The sequence below is a fragment of the Larimichthys crocea genome, unplaced genomic scaffold, assembly GCF_000972845.2.
Source record: "Larimichthys crocea isolate SSNF unplaced genomic scaffold, L_crocea_2.0 scaffold100, whole genome shotgun sequence".
Taxonomy (NCBI): Eukaryota; Metazoa; Chordata; class Actinopteri; family Sciaenidae; genus Larimichthys; species Larimichthys crocea.
This window is the reverse complement of record NW_020851384.1, coordinates 589,620-607,119: the sequence shown is the minus strand read 5'-3', so window position 1 is coordinate 607,119 and position 17,500 is coordinate 589,620. Positions and strand designations below refer to the sequence as shown.

At 47.0% G+C, this 17,500-nt stretch overlaps 1 protein-coding gene and 2 long non-coding RNA genes across 5 annotated transcripts in view; 1 reads left to right on the top strand and 2 right to left on the bottom strand.

Moving 5' to 3' along the window:
• Window positions 1-13,573, bottom strand: part of nek11 (NIMA-related kinase 11) — a 30,546-nt gene extending 16,973 nt beyond the window's left edge. For 2 of the 3 annotated variants that reach the window (XM_027275338.1, XM_027275341.1), the window contains exons 1-8: window positions 13,527-13,573; window positions 13,261-13,342; window positions 12,894-13,029; window positions 5,770-5,818; window positions 5,431-5,556; window positions 5,140-5,290; window positions 4,744-4,914; window positions 376-541 (exon numbers count right to left, since the gene is read on the bottom strand). In XM_027275338.1, coding sequence (XP_027131139.1) covers window positions 376-541; window positions 4,744-4,901 — 324 coding nt within the window. In that variant the 5' untranslated portion in view covers window positions 4,902-4,914; window positions 5,140-5,290; window positions 5,431-5,556; ... (2 more) ...; window positions 13,261-13,342; window positions 13,527-13,573. Of the gene's footprint in view, window positions 1-375; window positions 542-4,743; window positions 4,915-5,139; window positions 5,387-5,430; window positions 5,557-5,769; window positions 5,819-12,893; window positions 13,030-13,260; window positions 13,343-13,526 lie in introns of those variants that run through there. The other variant, XM_027275340.1, reaches the window with a different exon arrangement.
• LOC113744668 (uncharacterized) lies at window positions 9,534-12,662 on the top strand. The gene is made up of 2 exons (XR_003461727.1): window positions 9,534-11,267; window positions 11,308-12,662. It is a non-coding gene; the product is annotated as an uncharacterized LOC113744668 (long non-coding RNA).
• A 1,407-nt stretch (window positions 13,574-14,980) lies between the features above and the next one.
• On the bottom strand, window positions 14,981-16,042 carry LOC113744667 (uncharacterized). Its single transcript, XR_003461726.1, has 3 exons — window positions 15,841-16,042; window positions 15,254-15,324; window positions 14,981-15,173 (listed from the first exon to the last, which is right to left on the bottom strand). It is a non-coding gene; the product is annotated as an uncharacterized LOC113744667 (long non-coding RNA).
• Window positions 16,043-17,500: the final 1,458 nt, after the last annotated feature.

Here is a 17,500-nt window from a genome sequence, read left to right as displayed (position 1 = left end):
CAGTAAAACAGATCTTTGCACCGTCATCACGGATACAAACAGCTGAAACGAGTTTCCTGGACATGGCGTGAGGAACTCGGAGGAACTTCTGGAGGGTTCATGAAACCAAGGCTCTTCCTCTTTGTGCTGGGAACCCCAACATGATCCTCCTGGAGGAGTTGGAGGAGGGACGTCAGCATGCAGAAGGTGGATGTGTAGGTGGATGTAAGCGGTGCTCTGTCAGTAACTCTGCACCAGGTCTTGTCTGTTGCAGTCTTTAAACTCAAACTCAGAGTCAGAAATGTCGGTAACGCTGATTTTCTACAGTGCGTCTTTGCGACCCAGCATCTTCAGTTAGAGTATGTAGATCTACGCACAAATGCAAGTTGCAGTTACCTGGCAGTACTCCGTGATGATGCAGAAGGCGTCTTTCTCCAGGAAGCTGTGGTAGAAGGTGAGGATGGACGGGTGGTGCAGCTGGGACAGCAGATGGGCTTCCTGCGTCGCTCGGACTGTCTCGTCAGGTCGGAGGTCGCCCAGAGGAATCTGCTTCAGCACCTTCCTGAAAGAGACATAAGGCCAGAGGTCAGAAGGTTTCAACAGAAGATGGTAAACACAATGACTGATGGAACACAACTCATGGAGAGTCTATTTATTTATCTTCATATGACAAACTTTCAATCTTTAGTGCTTCAGTTGCACCAACCAGTCAACCAACCAACCAACTAAGCGACCAGTCAACCAACCGACCAATCAACCAGTCAACCAACTAACCGACCAGTCAACCAACTAACCGACCAGTCAACCAACCGACCAACCAACCAGTCAACCAACTAACCGACCAGCCAACTAACCAACCAACTAACCAACCAGTCAACCAACCAACCAACTAAGTGACCAGTCAACCAATCAACCAGTCAACCAACTAACCAACCAACTAACCGACCAGCCAACCAACCAACCAACTAACCGACCAGCCAACCAACCAACTAACTAACCGACCAGTCAACCAACCAACCAACTAACCGACCAGTCAACCAACCGACCAATCAACCAGTCAACCAACTAACCGACCAACTAACCGACCAGTCAACCAACCGACCAATCAACCAGTCAACCAACTAACCGACCAACCAACCAACCAACTAACCGACCAGTCAACCAACCAACCAGTCAACTAACTAACCAACTAACCGACCAGCCAACCAACCAACCAACTAACCGACCAGTCAACCAACCAACCAACTAAGTGACCAGTCAACCAATCAACCAGTCAACCAACTAACCAACCAACCAACTAACCGACCAGCCAACCAACCAACCAACTAAGCGACCAGTCAACCAACCAACCAACTAACCGACCAGTCAACCAACCAACCAACTAAGCGACCAGCCAACCAGTCAACCAACTAACCAACCAGTCAACCAACCGACCAACCAACCAGTCAACCAACTAACCAACTAACCGACCAGCCAACCAACCAACTGACCGACCAGTCAACCAACCAACCAACTAAGTGACCAGTCAACCAATCAACCAGTCAACCAACTAACCAACTAACCAACTAACCGACCAGCCAACCAACCAACCAACCGACCAGTCAACCAACCAACCAACTAAGCGACCAGTCAACCAACTAACTAACCAACTAACCAACCAACTAACCGACCAGTCAACCAACCGACCAACCAACCAGTCAACCAACTAACCAACTAACCGACCAGCCAACCAACCAACCAACCAACTGACCGACCAGTCAACCAACCAACCAACCAACCAAGTGACCAGTCAACCAATCAACCAGTCAACCAACAAACCAACCAACCAACTAACCGACCAGTCAACCAACTAACCAGTTAACCAACCAACAAGTTAACCAATTGACCAGTCAACCAACCAATCAACCAACCAACAGTGGAGGTAGTGAGATGTGATAAATATGAAGTTGGTGAGTTGACACAGGGACACAGACCAACATGAATCCTCAGAGCTGATGCATAACAACGTCAGTCAGTGTTAACTTCGATAATAAATGCATCAAATGACCAAAGAGCTGCTACGTCATGAAAACAACTTCAAGAGGTGAAAATCCAACATGGAGGCTGTTCCCATCGAGGGGTTAATAATCTTCTTCTTCTTCTATGAAGACATGTTCAGATCATCTTTGAAGGACACATCTGAACGAGCACATCAGCTCAAACACACTGCTAATGTTAGCATGGAGCTCAAATATTAATGGAGCAGTGTGGGTATCAAACGTGTCCTCTCCACCCTCTGAAGCACCTCCACCCCCTCCTGAAGGAGGTAATCAGCCGCTCGTGGCCGTGCTCACCGTCTCTTCTGCTCATTCAATTCTCGAGCAGGTCATGGTTTGTGTCACACCACCAACTATTTCAAAGATGTTGGTGAAACTGGATCATCTTTTATGGAGAAAAAGTTACGAGTGTCAGTGTTTGTACCACAGGCACTTAGTGATTGGTGTCATGCCAGAACAGGAGCTGAGTAAGCAGGCAATGTAACCGGGCTCAGCAGCTTCTATGGACATGATGGCAGAGGAGCAGAGAGTGAAGAGGACGCTGACGGAGGAAGCTAAGAAGAGAAAAGGAGAGAGTGAGCGAGCAAGAAGCCGCCGGACAAGAGTAAATGTGGGACTGACTTTTAGTGGTTGGTGAGAGCTTGGTGAAATAAAAGGCTGAAAGACAGACGCCGAGCTGGGCTGACTGCTGCTGGACTAGGCAGTGAGATCAGCTGCTGCTGGGGACCTGGATGATGATTGGCTGTTTGATCAGAAGTAATGTAATCAGAACAAATACTCGAGTACAGCTGTGTGAACATCATCAGAGCTCCTCCCGGGCTGAGGATGAATCCTCGTTGCTCTCTGTCTTGATCTGCCTCGAAGCTCCGCCTCCATGCTGAGCAGAAGATGTCAAACAGGAAGTGAATGAATCAGACAGGATGTGAGGCGTCAGCGGGGTGCAAACAGTTCGAGAGCTTCCAGCCTGTGATCGATCACTCAGCAGCTCAATGACACAGACGTCAGGTCACGACTTTCTGCAGTTTAATCTGGTCAGACTGTGTAACAATGTTCAGCTGTACTCGAGTATTTGTTCTGAATACATTACTTCTGATCAAGCAGCCAATCATCATCCAGGTCCCCAGCAGCCAATCATCATCCAGGTCCCCAGCAGCCAATCATCATCCAGGTCCCAGCAGCAGCTGATCTCACTGCCTAGTCCAGCAGCAGTCAGCCCAGCTCGGCGTCTGTCTTTCAGCCTTTTATTTCACCAAGCTCTCACCAACCACTAAAAGTCAGTCCCACATTTACTCTTGTCCGGCGGCTTCTTGCTCGCTCACTCTCTCCTTTTCTCTTCTTAGCTTCCTCCGTCAGCGTCCTCTTCACTCTCTTCTCCTCTGCCATCATGTCCATAGAGGCTGCTGAGCCCGGTTACATTGACGTCTGACACACACAGATTCATTCAAACCTGTTTGTTCATCACAAACAGTTAAAATCAACACACACTGTAACACACACACACACACACACTGTAACACACACACACACACTGTAACACACACACACACACACACGCTGAATAATCAGTCCAGGTGTGTGTTGCAGGCCGATGCTGCCCTCTAGTGTCTCTCTGCTGAACTCTTTGTCTGTCAGTGAAGATGATGATGATCCTGTTTGTGGATCAGCTGAGCGTGTCTGACTCCACCTGCAGGTGGATCACTGACTTCCTGCCCTCAGGAAGAACTCACCCTCACCTGCCTCCATCACCCTCATCTGCCTCCATCACCCTCACCTGCCTCCATCACCCTCACCTGCCTCCATCACCCTCTGTGGAGTCTTTCCTCCTCCTGTGGAGCTTCATCTGACCTCCAGCTGGAGCTGAACATCAGCAGAGGATGAACTTCCTGCTGTAGCTCAACAAAGACAAAGATGGTGCACTTCTACTCCTCCATCACCTCCTCCACCCTTACCTCCTCCATCACCATCTGGCATGCTGCTGCCACCACCAAGGACACAGGCGGACTGCAGCGTGTCACGGGGTCTGCAGAGAAGGTGATTGGCTGCTGCAGGACCTGAACGTCTCCAGGAGGACAACCATGGCAACAACTAAACCTGATTCTGATGATGGAGAGGATGGTGATGATGATGATGGAGATGATGATGGAGATGGTGATGATGATGATGGAGATGATGATGGAGATGATGATGATGATGATGGAGATAATGATGATGATGATGATGGAGATGATGATGATGGAGATGATGATGGAGATGATGATGATGATGATGATGATGATGATGATGATGATGATGGAGATAATGATGGAGAGGATGGAGATAATGATGATGATGATGATGATGGAGATAATGATGATGATGGTGATGATGATGATGATGATGATGGAGATGATGATGATGATGATGATGATGATGATGATGATGATGGAGGTGATGATGATGATGATGATGATGATGATGGAGATGATGATGATGATGATGATGGTGATGATGATGATGGAGATGATGATGATGATGATGATGATGGAGAGGATGGAGATGATGATGGAGATGATGATGGAGATGGTGATGATGGAGATGATGGTGATGATGGTGATGATGATGATGGAGATGATGATGATGATGATGATGATGATGGAGATGATGATGATAATGATGGAGATGATGGAGATAATGATGGAGATGATGGAGACCTCCTCCACCTGTGAACACAGACAGACGATGGACTCACAGTTGTTCTCCACCTGCAGCTTTGCCGTCCTCCACCAGGTAAACTGAACCGAAGCTTCCCCGGCCCAGACTCTGCACGATGCTGTATCGCTTAGCAACCAGGCCGCCGCTGCCAGGGGGCGTGGCCTGTCCCGACTCCACCTCCTGAAACCTGAGCATCCTGTCAGCTCACCTGTGGACAGGTGTGAGTTCACAGAGACAGACATGAAGAAACTAAGGGTCAGAGTAATGGAGTAAAGGTCTGACACGTGTAAATATCAGTATTAAATTAATAAATATCATTTTGTTTTGAAAGATGTTCCTTGATATTATTTTGAAGGTTTGTCCGACAATGGACACACACGTTTTAAATGTTTTTTGAATGACTCCGTGGATCGTTAAACCGGAAGAGACTCACCGGACACTGGCCGTTAACCGGATGTTTGTCTGGTTGTCTGTTCGTCGTCACGTGTCAATAACCAGGTGAGATCGATCAGAGCTCTGACGTGTTGTTTACCTGCAGCACACCGACCGACCACTTCCGTGTTTGACACCTGTTTCCATGGAGACTGGAGAGGACACACCCCCTCCCTCACACACACACACACACACACACACACACACACAGCAGAAAGGGGGCGGGATTAAGAAGCCTGAAGTAACAAACGTCATCCAATCAGATGTTTCCTGTTGATCACGTGGTACTCACAGTCCTGTCGTTGCGTGGTCAGTGTCACGTGCTTCCTCTTCACCTACAAACCAGCTCACCTGTGATGACATCATTGAAACACCTGACACAGAAGCAGCGCCCCTGGTGGTTACATCAGACTGTGCACTGTGAATGATCAGTATTTGATCGATTAACGACTTTTATTCTTTAATGCTTTAGACTTTTATTTTGTAAATCAAATTATTTTCCACTAATTTAAATGAATGAATAAAATGATCAAAGTAACTGAACTCATTACTCATGTTTTTATATAATTAATCAAATTATAATTTATGTTTCTTTATTTAATAAACTTTATTTTTAAATTAAATATGTCACCTGTTGTTGAGACGTCGCCACTTCAAACTCTTCTGAGCTGCCTGGAAACCTGCAAACATACACCTGTGTTACCTGTACAGCTGTGTCACCTGTGTTACCTGTACAGCTGTGCCACCTGTACACCTGTGTTACCCGTACATCTGTGTCACCTGTACACCTGTGTGTGTCACCCGTACACCTGTGTTACCCGTACACCTGTGTGTGTCACCTGTACACCTGTGTTACCCGTACATCTGTGTCACCCGTACACCTGTGTGTGTCACCCGTACACCGTACACCTGTGTCACCTATACAGCTGTGTCACCTGTGTTACCTGTACATCTGTGTCACCTGTACACCTGTGTTACCTGTGTTACCCGTACATCTGTGTCACCCGTACACCTGTGTGTGTCACCCGTACACCTGTGTCACCCGTACATCTGTGTCACCTGTACACCTGTGTTACCTGTACATCTGTGTCACCCGTACACCTGTGTGTGTCACCCGTACACCTGTGTCACCTGTGTCACCCGTACACCTGTGTGTGTCACCTGTACACCTGTGTGTGTCACCTGTACACCTGTGTCTCCTGTGTGTCACCCGTACACCTGTGTCACCTGTGTTACCCGTACACCTGTGTGTGTCACCTGTACACCTGTGTCTCCTGTGTGTCACCTGTACACCTGTGTCACCCGTACACCTGTGTGTGTCACCTGTACACCTGTGTGTGTCACCTGTACATCTGTATCACCTGTGTGTGTCACCTGTGTCACCCGTACACCTGTGCCACCTGTTACCCGTACACCTGTGTGTCACCTGTGTGTGTCTCCTGTGTGTGTCACCTGTACACCTGTGTGTGTCACCTGTACACCTGTGTCACCTGTGCACCTGTGTGTATCACCTGTGTTACCCGTACACCTGTCACCTGTGTTACCCTTACAACTGTGTGTGTCACCTGTATCACCTGTTACCTGTACACCTCTGTGTGTTACCCGTACACCTGTGTCACCTGTCATTTGTACAGCTATGTCACCTGTGTGTGTTACCTTACCTCACTAATTAATAAATTAACGGACAAAATCAAATCAAATAAAAAAAAGCTGAATGTTCACACACACACACACACACACACACACACACACACACACACACACACACACACACAGAGGAATCAGGTGTGTAGAGTTCAGTGTGTGATGAAGCCCCCTCGCCTCACGCTGTGAATTGAACACATGGACACAGAAATGGTGCGATGAGACTTTAATTTTGAAATTCTGAACATGCAACAAATCACAACTTGTAGTTTAAAGACACTTTTTTAAAAATGTAGAAAACAACACAAGTCATGTGACGTGGAGAGAATATAATAACACTGAAGAATCACTTCATCGTTCAGCAGCTTCAGCGCGGACAGACGATGGACGCTCAGAACAACAGAACATTAAGGCACTTTGGAGAAAGAAACGAACTTATCTGAACCTCCGCGTCTCCGCGTCTCCGTCCTCTGGGCTCCACGCTCATTCTCACTTCATGGTTTCATCTTTTTGAAATGTTAGCACTGATCCAGAACCGTGAACGGACCTCTGAGAGGAGGAGAGAGCTCCACCAAGTCTAACAAAGGTTCACGAGAAGACGACCAAACAAACAGACCGCTCGATGAAGGTGACACGGACATCCTGGATCAGCACATCGAGTGTCCCAGAGGACAAACAGAACGCATCTCAGAGACTCGCTCCGGTTTCAAACGTCCAGGCAGCAATAAAAAAGAAATGAAGACGACAACAAACGTGACTCTGAGCACAAACATGAAAATATCAAAAATTCAAACGTACAAATAGAAAATCTTCATGATTTGAAGTCAGACTGGATTCATCTCAATCAGCAATTAAGACATTTAATTTATCAGTGCAAGCTGCATTACTAACGATGCTAATAACAATAATAACAATAATAAAGTGCCAAAGTCCAGAAACTAAAGACAGCATGGTGCTGACCACAGACTGACTGACGGACAGACCACCGACAGACAGACCACAGACAGACAGACCACAGACTGACTACAGACTGACCACAGACTGACTAACGGACAGACCACCGACAGACTGACCACAGACAGACTGACTGACAGACTGACCACAGACTGACAGACCACAGACTGACAGACCACAGACTGACTGACAGACCACAGACTGACAGACCACAGACAGACAGACCACTGACTGACTGACCACAGACAGACTGACTGACAGACCACAGACTGACTGACAGACCACAGACAGACTGACCACAGACAGACAGACCACAGACAGAGTGACAGACAGACCACAGACTGACTGACAGACTGACCACAGACTGACTGACAGACTGACTGACAGACTGACCACAGACAGACAGACCACAGACTGACTGACTGACAGACTGACTGACAGACTGACCACAGACAGACTGACTGACAGACTGACTGACAGACTGACCACAGACTGACTGACAGACTGACCACAGACTGACTGACAGACTGACCACAGACTGACTGACGGACAGACTGACCACAGACTGACAGACCACAGACTGACAGACCACTGATGACTGACCACAGACAGACTGACAGACTGACCACAGACAGACTGACTGACAGACTGACCACAGACTGACAGACCACAGACTGACAGACCACTGATGACTGACCACAGACAGACTGACTGACTGACCACAGACAGACTGACTGACAGACTGACCACAGACTGACTGACAGACTGACTGACAGACTGACCACAGACTGACAGACCACAGACTGACAGACCACAGACTGACAGACCACTGACTGACAGACCACAGACTGACTGACAGACTGACTGACAGACTGACCACAGACTGACAGACCACAGACTGACAGACCACTGACTGACAGACCACTGACAGACTGACCACAGACAGAGTGACAGACAGACCACAGACAGACTGACCACAGACAGAGTGACAGACAGACCACAGACAGACTGACCACAGACTGACTGACCACAGACTGGCCACAGACAGACCACTGACTGACTGACCACAGACAGACTGACAGACTGACCACAGACAGACAGATCACAGACTGACTGACAGACTGACTGACCACAGACTGACTGACAGACTGACCACAGACAGACAGACTGACCACAGACAGACCACAGACTGACTGACCACAGACTGACTGACAGACTGACCACAGACAGACAGACCACAGACTGACTGACAGACTGACCACAGACTGACTGACGGACAGACCACCGACACACTGACCACAGACAGACTGACTGATAGACTGACCACAGACTGACAGACCACAGACTGACTGACAGACTGACCACAGACTGACTGACAGACTGACCACAGACTGACTGACCACAGACTGACAGACGGACAGACCACCGACAGACTGACCACAGACAGACTGACTGACAGACTGACTGACAGACTGACCACAGACAGACAGACCACAGACTGACTGACAGACTGACCACAGACTGACTGACGGACAGACCACCGACAGACTGACCACAGACAGACTGACTGACAGACTGACCACAGACTGACAGACCACAGACTGACAGACCACTGACTGACTGACCACAGACAGACTGACTGACTGACCACAGACAGAGTGACAGACAGACCACAGACAGACTGACCACAGACAGAGTGACAGACAGACCACAGACAGAGTGACAGACAGACCACAGACGGACAGACCACAGACAGAGTGACAGACAGACCACAGACAGACTGACCACAGACAGAGTGACAGACAGACCACAGACAGACTGACCACAGACGGAGTGACAGACAGACCACAGACAGACTGACCACAGACGGACTGACCACAGACAGAGTGACAGACAGACCACAGACAGACTGACCCCACAGTGTGTAGAGGCTTTAAGAGACGCAGCACAAGTGAGACGATAATCTGTATTTAAATCTGTGCATCGACTCCACGAGGTCGGTTCAGAGTCCTTCGTGCTGCACGCCGAGCTGCTCCACATGAAACTTTAAGACAACGCAGAGCAACGTCTGACTTTTGGCATGGGATCAGCAGTAAGGCAGTAATCTGTCTCCAAACTGGCAGAAAACTTTCAGAATAAAATCACTGACCACGGGCAGACTCAGCAGATCTGATTGGTTCAGTCAGTTTGACCGAACTGAAACAAACGTCGGTGTGTTAACGGGTCAGCTGACTAACGTGTTCATGTTACTCGTCACGGCTCGTTAGCTAATGCGAGCTGGATCTCGGCAGATGTTCAACATCGAGGTTCCTTTAAAGTTTTTCCTAGCCGCTGTCGCTAACGCTAGCTCATAGTGGGAACTGTTGGTCTGACGTGTACGTAATTATATCTCATCAAGCTAGTTCACACTGTTAACTAACTTAGCATGGTTAGCACAGTGTAGCTTCATGCTAATGTTGAGTCCACCATGTTTGTAGGACTAAAAGACAAACTGCGTTTGAATCCGCGGCTGTTGAACGGCACAGACGCTCTGATTGGTCGGTCGGCGCTGGGGGTCATGTGACGTGGAAATCGTCGTGCACAGATGAATAATCAGACAAACAGTGAAAACATTAAACATGCAGAGTTCAGGCCAGCAGAGGTATTTGAACTGATTGTGTGCTTTAACATGAGGCTTCTTTCAATGTTCTCACTGTTTCTCTGACCACAGACATTTCTGTGTATTTATTCTTAGTCAGACGGATATCTTATTTTTAGTCTTTCTTTATTGACCCATGCATGTTGTTATATCTGTAATAAACACATACATGTTTTATAAATCCAGAACATGTTTATTAACCATGTTACTAAGTAGAGATGTTTTATTAACTCATGCGTATGTTTGTCATAAACATATGTCATGCATATGTTTCATAATAAATCTGTTGTTTTCATTTCTGTTTTATTCATCTGTGTGACTTTTATCAGTCCACACTCACACCTGTTCATTTTATTAATAAGACATGCATTTGTATCCATGTGTGTGTTTTAATAATCTGTGCATATATTTCCTGACTCCATGTGGACATATCATCTGTAACGTGTACATACATGTAGAGTTTATTCATGCGTGCAGACAGACTTCCACAGCACTTCGACGCCCCGTGTTTGTTTGGTCAAAGCACCAAGAAGAAGTGACACGTCTGTGTCGGAGTGGTTTGAAGTGAGCGTGGCTGTTCACGGACTGTGAGGAGTTCATGTGATGCTTCATAGGAGTTACTGCTCCGCCGAACAAACGTGGACTTTGTTCACTTTAGTCTGAGGAGACTCTCAGTCATCCAGGTCATCGTGTCTGTTGAAGGCAGTTTAGTTTCCTGAAAACCAAGGAAGGACCAGCAGTGAGGATAGGGGGTCTCTATCTGTCAGCTACGTACGATAAGAATCAGTTCAGCAACCATCTACACCATGTGAACCCAACAACACACGAGGGCAGGGGGAAACAACGACCACAGGCGTCCGTAACGACCCACAGGCGTCCGTAACGACACACAGGTGTCCATAACGACCCACAGGTTTCCGTAACGACACACAGGTGTCTGTAATGACCCACAGGTTTCCGTAACGACACACAGGTGTCTGTAACGACCCACACATGTCCGTAACAACCCACAGGTTTCCATAACGACACACAGGTGTCTGTAACGACCCACACATGTCCGTAACGACCCATACGTGTCCGTAACGACCCACAGGTGTCCATAACGACCCACAGGTGAGCGTAACGACCCACAGGTGTCCATAACGACCCACAGGTGTCCGTAACGACCCACAGGTGTCTGTAACGACCCACACGTGTCCGTAACGACCCACAGGCGTCCGTAACGACCCAAACATGTCCGTAACGACCCAAACATGTCCGTAACGACCCACAGGTGTCCGTAATGATCCGCAGGTGGCCGTAATGACCCACAGGTGGCCTTGACGACCAACACGTGTCTGTAACGACCCGCAGGTGTCCTTGACGACCCACGTGTCTGTAACGACCCACAGGTGGTCTTGACAACCCCCATCCAAGACCTGCTGGTTGAAGGGGTGTGTCCATGAGTCACATGCCTTTCACCCCACACAGGTAAACACCTGGACTCCTCAGCGGTCAGTCTGAAGACGAAACATCTCCATGAAACTAACTAAACTCATCAGAGCACGATGACCTTCAGAGGTGGTGATTAAATTGTTAATATGGCACAAACTCTTTAAAGAACATCATCACACTCATTAAAAAAAAACAACAACCAACAAACAGGAGGAGATTGTGCATTTGTTGGGGACTATTTTCAGCAGCGGATGAATCCTCATCCAACAAAAACAGATCATCACCAGACTGTTTTTTAACACAAGCTGCAGCTTTTCTTGGTTTTTGTGTTTGTTTGCATTGTTAGCATGCTAATGTTTCCCGTTTCAATGTTTGAATTTAGCATGCTACCGTTTCTTTTAGCACACACAAGTATTAGCCCCTGAGTAATGTTTTAGCATGCTAACAGAGTCATTAGCATGCATGGTCTTTTCTGTAAAATATTAGCTTTGTAATGTTTGTTAGCACACTAGAATGAGGAGCATATTAGCACATTAGCTTTAGTATGCTAGCAAAAATTAACATAGCAAGCTAAAAGGGCTAAACTGTGCATGGTGTCACTGCCGGGCGTTGAAGGTGATTTTAAAAAGACTTCTGTGACAGGCTGGACGCTGAGCTCAAGGAGTAAAAAAAGTTGGAAAGATGAGACGTTTAATAACGAAGCAGATCAAGCTAACGCAGAGACGCGTGGTGACGCTCAGACTCGAGGTTTTGGCGGGAAATCATCTGGATTGTTTATGGCACACGACAGGAAGAGGGCGCTGTTCTTTCAGGAAAAAACAACAACAACACAACTTTACTAAAAAATACACAAAAAGCTTGTCAAGTCTTTGGCCGCCACGAGGAAAACAAACAGGAAGTAGCAGGGATGATGGGAAATGTAGTTGTGACTGATTGTTTGCACCGCTGTGTTGTTGGTTGGTTCAGATTAAAACGTGATGCTGAGCACCTTTAACATGACATGTGACTTTAACTACGGTCCTTCAGGTGTTTGCGGGGAGGATCGGGGGAATCTACGGCTGCTCCTGGATCAGCTGCTCTATTACCTCTGCAGTATGAATTATTATCCAATCAGGTTAATTATCCAGGTGGTTGCTAGGCAGAAAATTGACCAGGACACAGCAAACTGCCAACAAAGCCACCTGATTCCTCCATGACGGATCACTGCTTACACTGCTGCACCTGGAGGGAGGGAGGAAATGAGAAAGGTGATGAAGGGATGAAAAGAGGAGTGAGGAGAAAGACGTTAGCCATGAGTCATGAGACTCATCATGTGACTGTAACAGCTGATTAGCACAGTTAGCATAGTTAGCATTCCTGACTCTAACACAACAAGAAGTCAGTGAAGACTCTGAACTGAACGCCTTCTTCTGGTTCTGGTTCAACATGTGACATATTAAAAGAGGATCAGACCTGTCTGATGAGAGCCACAGGTCACACTGTAAGACGTCCACAAACTGACAGCCATCAGGAACGTCGCGATGAAGCCGAACACCTGCAGACACGTTACAGAAACATTGTGTGTATGTTCTCTGATAAACGGACAGTTCAAATCCTGATGATGCAACTCTGACTGGAACCAGGTGAATGATGTCTCTGTCATTCATGCTGACTGTCAGCTAATGTTAGCTCAGTCTGTTAGCTGCTGTTAGCTGGACAAGAGTAAATGTGGGACTGACTTTTAGTGGTTGGTGAGAGCTTGGTGAAATAAAAGGCTGAAAGACAGACGCCGAGCTGGGCTGACTGCTGCTGGACTAGGCAGTGAGATCAGCTGCTGCTGGGGACCTGGATGATGATTGGCTGGTAGCAAAGTTGTCGACTCGCTAGTTTTTGATCAGAAGTAATGTAATCAGAACAAATACTCGAGTACAGCTGGACATAGTTACAGTGGGATTACACTCTGAAACTGGAGTTTAATGGTACAATAAAATTTAAAAACAGATGTTTTGTTATTGGTTCAGAAGTTAAAGGGACTTCCTGTAATCAGAAACAGGAAGTGAGGGTGGGTTCAGCTCCTGCCAGACTTTCATGGTTTTGTCGTGAGGAGGTCTCACTCTGTCTCAGCTTTCAGGGACCACTCCGTGAAAGTGATCACGTACCGATCCGGCCACCAGCGCCGAAGCCGCTCCGGCCTTGACAGCGGCGACGATGGAGGCGATGAAGATGAGGACGGTCCCCACGGAGTAATGAAAGAACTCCTGAAAAAGCAGAAGAAGAAGAAGTGATCAGGTGTTCGGGTCACAGTCGAGTCGACAGCCAGAGGAAGTTCACGGTCAGTGCATGTTTAATGTAAAACACCTGAAACTCAATTCACTGCACGAGCTTCCTTCCTGTTTCAGCCAAACATGTATGTGACATCACATCACTTCCTGTTGTGTAACCCTGACAGACAGAGGAATGTTCCTCTGAAGTCAGACTGTAAAGACAATTAGAAACTGTAAATAACTGTAGAGTGTGTCTGACAGACATTATTACTGACACTGCAGCAGCACAGAGACTCAACAAAGTCAGTCAAAGGCAGCTTGAGGTTGCCGAGCAACCAGGGTCAGCTGCAGGTCAGAGCAATTAACTGCAGCTGTGCTCTGTCTGTGTGTGAGTGACTGCTGAGAGACACAGAAAATCTCTAAATGAAGCCCCTCCAACTAGTGGACACTAATGCCAAACGGTAGGTGGTATCAAAAAGCCCAAATGACCGTGAGCATCCTCATCTTGTCGACCATGTGAATGCTGAATTTCAGTGTGTGAAGTTAAAAAATGTGACCTGGGGAGAGAGAGAAAGAACAGGTGCCCCGTGCTCCTTTGGGAAATTTCTCCTCTCCAGTTTACATGGGAGTAGATGGGGCTGTCGGTGGGTGATCCTGGAGCATCAGTGCGTCTCCCGCCAAAACTATAAGTCTGACAGCTTCAGCAGTGATATCGCTGCGTAGCCCACGAATTTTCCTACGTTTCTATGTAGAAATTATTTCTGTAGAGAGACATTTGTGGCCACGAGAGCCGGTTGCAAATGTATTTTCTGACAAATGTTTCTCTCCCTCTCCACTCTAGCGATGAGGTCACCTGGAACATTCTACCAATACACACCCATTGTAAACGTTGCCGTGGTTTTTAGTGATTTTTGGCAAAACCATTTGGTGAAGCTCTTAGAAAAGTCACAGCACAACATCCCCCGCTGAGCCGGTCATTTTGATACCTTCTTTGTCTATGTGCGACCAAAACTGAAGAAACACAACACGTCAGAGTCGTGATGTTGTGTTTGAGTACCTCTGTTATCCAGAGCGTTCATCACCAGCACAAACTTTCTGAAGAACTCCACGTTGTAGTCGGGGCTGTCAGGAGGGGAAGAACACATCAACAACATGTCTAACACTTTTTATTAGACGAGTCAAAAAAAAACAGAGGGGCTCACTTCATGATGCTGTCGTGGTACGCCGTGATATTTGCAGACGGACAGAACTGCAGAGCGCTCTCCTTGGCTACCTGAAGAACAACAGAGTGTAACTCAATGAGCCAAAGACGTACAACGTAACCATTATTAAATTATGAACACTTCCACTTATGTCCCGATATATCGCAGTCATCTTCATTTGGAAGATTTGTATATTAACATTCACTTGATCATCGACTGGTCGGGCCTGCCGCTGTGGTCCTGATGAAGTCCACTACATGTACTATTATTATGATTAATACTACCTTTAGTCATATCTCCCTCTCTTTAACTCAACCTGTCTCTGCAGATGTCTAATCTCGGTTCTCCCTCTTAAAGGAAGTTTTTCCTCACCACTGTCGTCAAGTGCTTGCTCATGGTGGGAACTGTTGGGAAATAATGGAATGGAATAATGCTCCTATTTTGTTTTTGTTTCCCGTAACCTGTCGACTGTAAAATTCCAATAAAGATATTACTATTGCATATTTCAGGGTGTTCGTCATAACACAGTGTCAGCTCAAACAAGATTAATGATGCTACCTGAGGTTAACCCGCTCGTGTTTAAATACCTGTGCTTTAGACTTGCCCACATGCTTCTTCTGGAAGAGGAACTGACGGTTCAGGTTGCTCACGTCGATCGTGTCCAAGTCGATCTGTCAAAATCAACAAGATGTAACGTCAGTTGTGTCAGGCTTTTTTAAATAAAGTGCACAAAAGATCTATATTTTTAGGATGAAGCCATTTTCTGCTTGTTTTTACTTCTTTAACATTTAAGCTTATAAACAATACTTAATGTATGTGGAACACCATGTGTGTGGTACCTATAGATTCAGAAGAAGCTAGGCTATCATAAGCATCCATGTAATGTTCTTATAAGGGAAGCATGAGTGAAAAACCTACAATACACTACGCTGCGAGGTCTGTGGTTTTCTTCCGGTTCTTTTAAAATCAGTTCCTCAGGCGTTCTTTTGCAGAAGCCGCTTCACACACTAAATCAATCATTCAGTTCAACACGGTTCACTCCCAAACTGTGCCTCGAGGAGCCACGTGGCTTTTGTTATGACTGAAAAAACAACTTCCTTCTACAAAGTGAAGGTCGAAACAGTCAACGACGGCATTCACAAGACGGAACAATCAGCTACATTTAGTCATTTAGCTGACACTGCAGCAATAAGTACTACCCAAGTCCAGCTGTAGAGGACAGAGTTGTTGGTAGTGTTGTAGAGGAGGTCCTCTCTGAAGAGCTGGGGGTCTTCAGGAGGTCTGTGAAGGTAGAGAGGGACGCCCCTGATCTGTAGGAACTGGTAGGACGTTCCACCAACGGGGAACAACAGACAGAAAAGATGGATTGTCCTGAGTCCTGGGTGGCAGAGCCAGGAGGAGGTAACATCTGTCTGTATGAGGACGTTCAAGAAGCAGAGACTGCTTTGTAGATCTGAGTTTAATGTGGCTGCTACAGGTCGACAGAGGAGCTCCATGAGCAGCAGGGTAACATGTTAAAGTGCAGGCGAGTTGCCACGTTCTGGATCATCTGAAGGGTTTCACTGTGCAGGCTGGGAGGCCCGTCAGGAAGACGTCAGAGATGAACACAGCCTGTATCAGGAGCTGGAGAACATGCTGAGGCGGCATCAACCAAAAGTGACGAGATCGTGAAGGTTAGCTGGTCAGTCATGACTCCTGAGTTTCTTCTGGGATAATTATATTTACATATTTAGATGCGCATTAAGTTTCTCGCTACCCTGGTAGTGGCGAGACTGGGGAGTCAATTAGATGTTGTTGTCATGGTGTATAGCAGTAGGTACGGGGGCTGTGGCTCAGGAGGCAGAGCGGGTCGTCCACTAATCAGATGATCGGTGGTTTGATCCCCGGCTGCTACAGTCTGCATGTCGAAGTGTCCTTGGACGAGATGCTGAACCCCAAATTGCTCCCTGTAAGTGACTCTGGATAAAAGCGTCAGCTGAATGACTAAACGTAAATGTAAGGTACGACCGGTTTAGCGTCCATAGATTCTCACCTATGGATGAACTTTACATCTCTTCTCTCTTTTACTTTACATATTCAGGTACCGGGCATATTTTAAATCCTCTTTTAGAGCTCTTATTATCTCATGTTTACGTCTCAGCATGTGGCTCGGTCGCTTGGCATTAAACGTGTCATTGTTTACGGATTACTGAGCTGTCATTTCATTTAAAAAGGCTCCTCTAGGAGGTCCCTGAACGCCTCACAGGG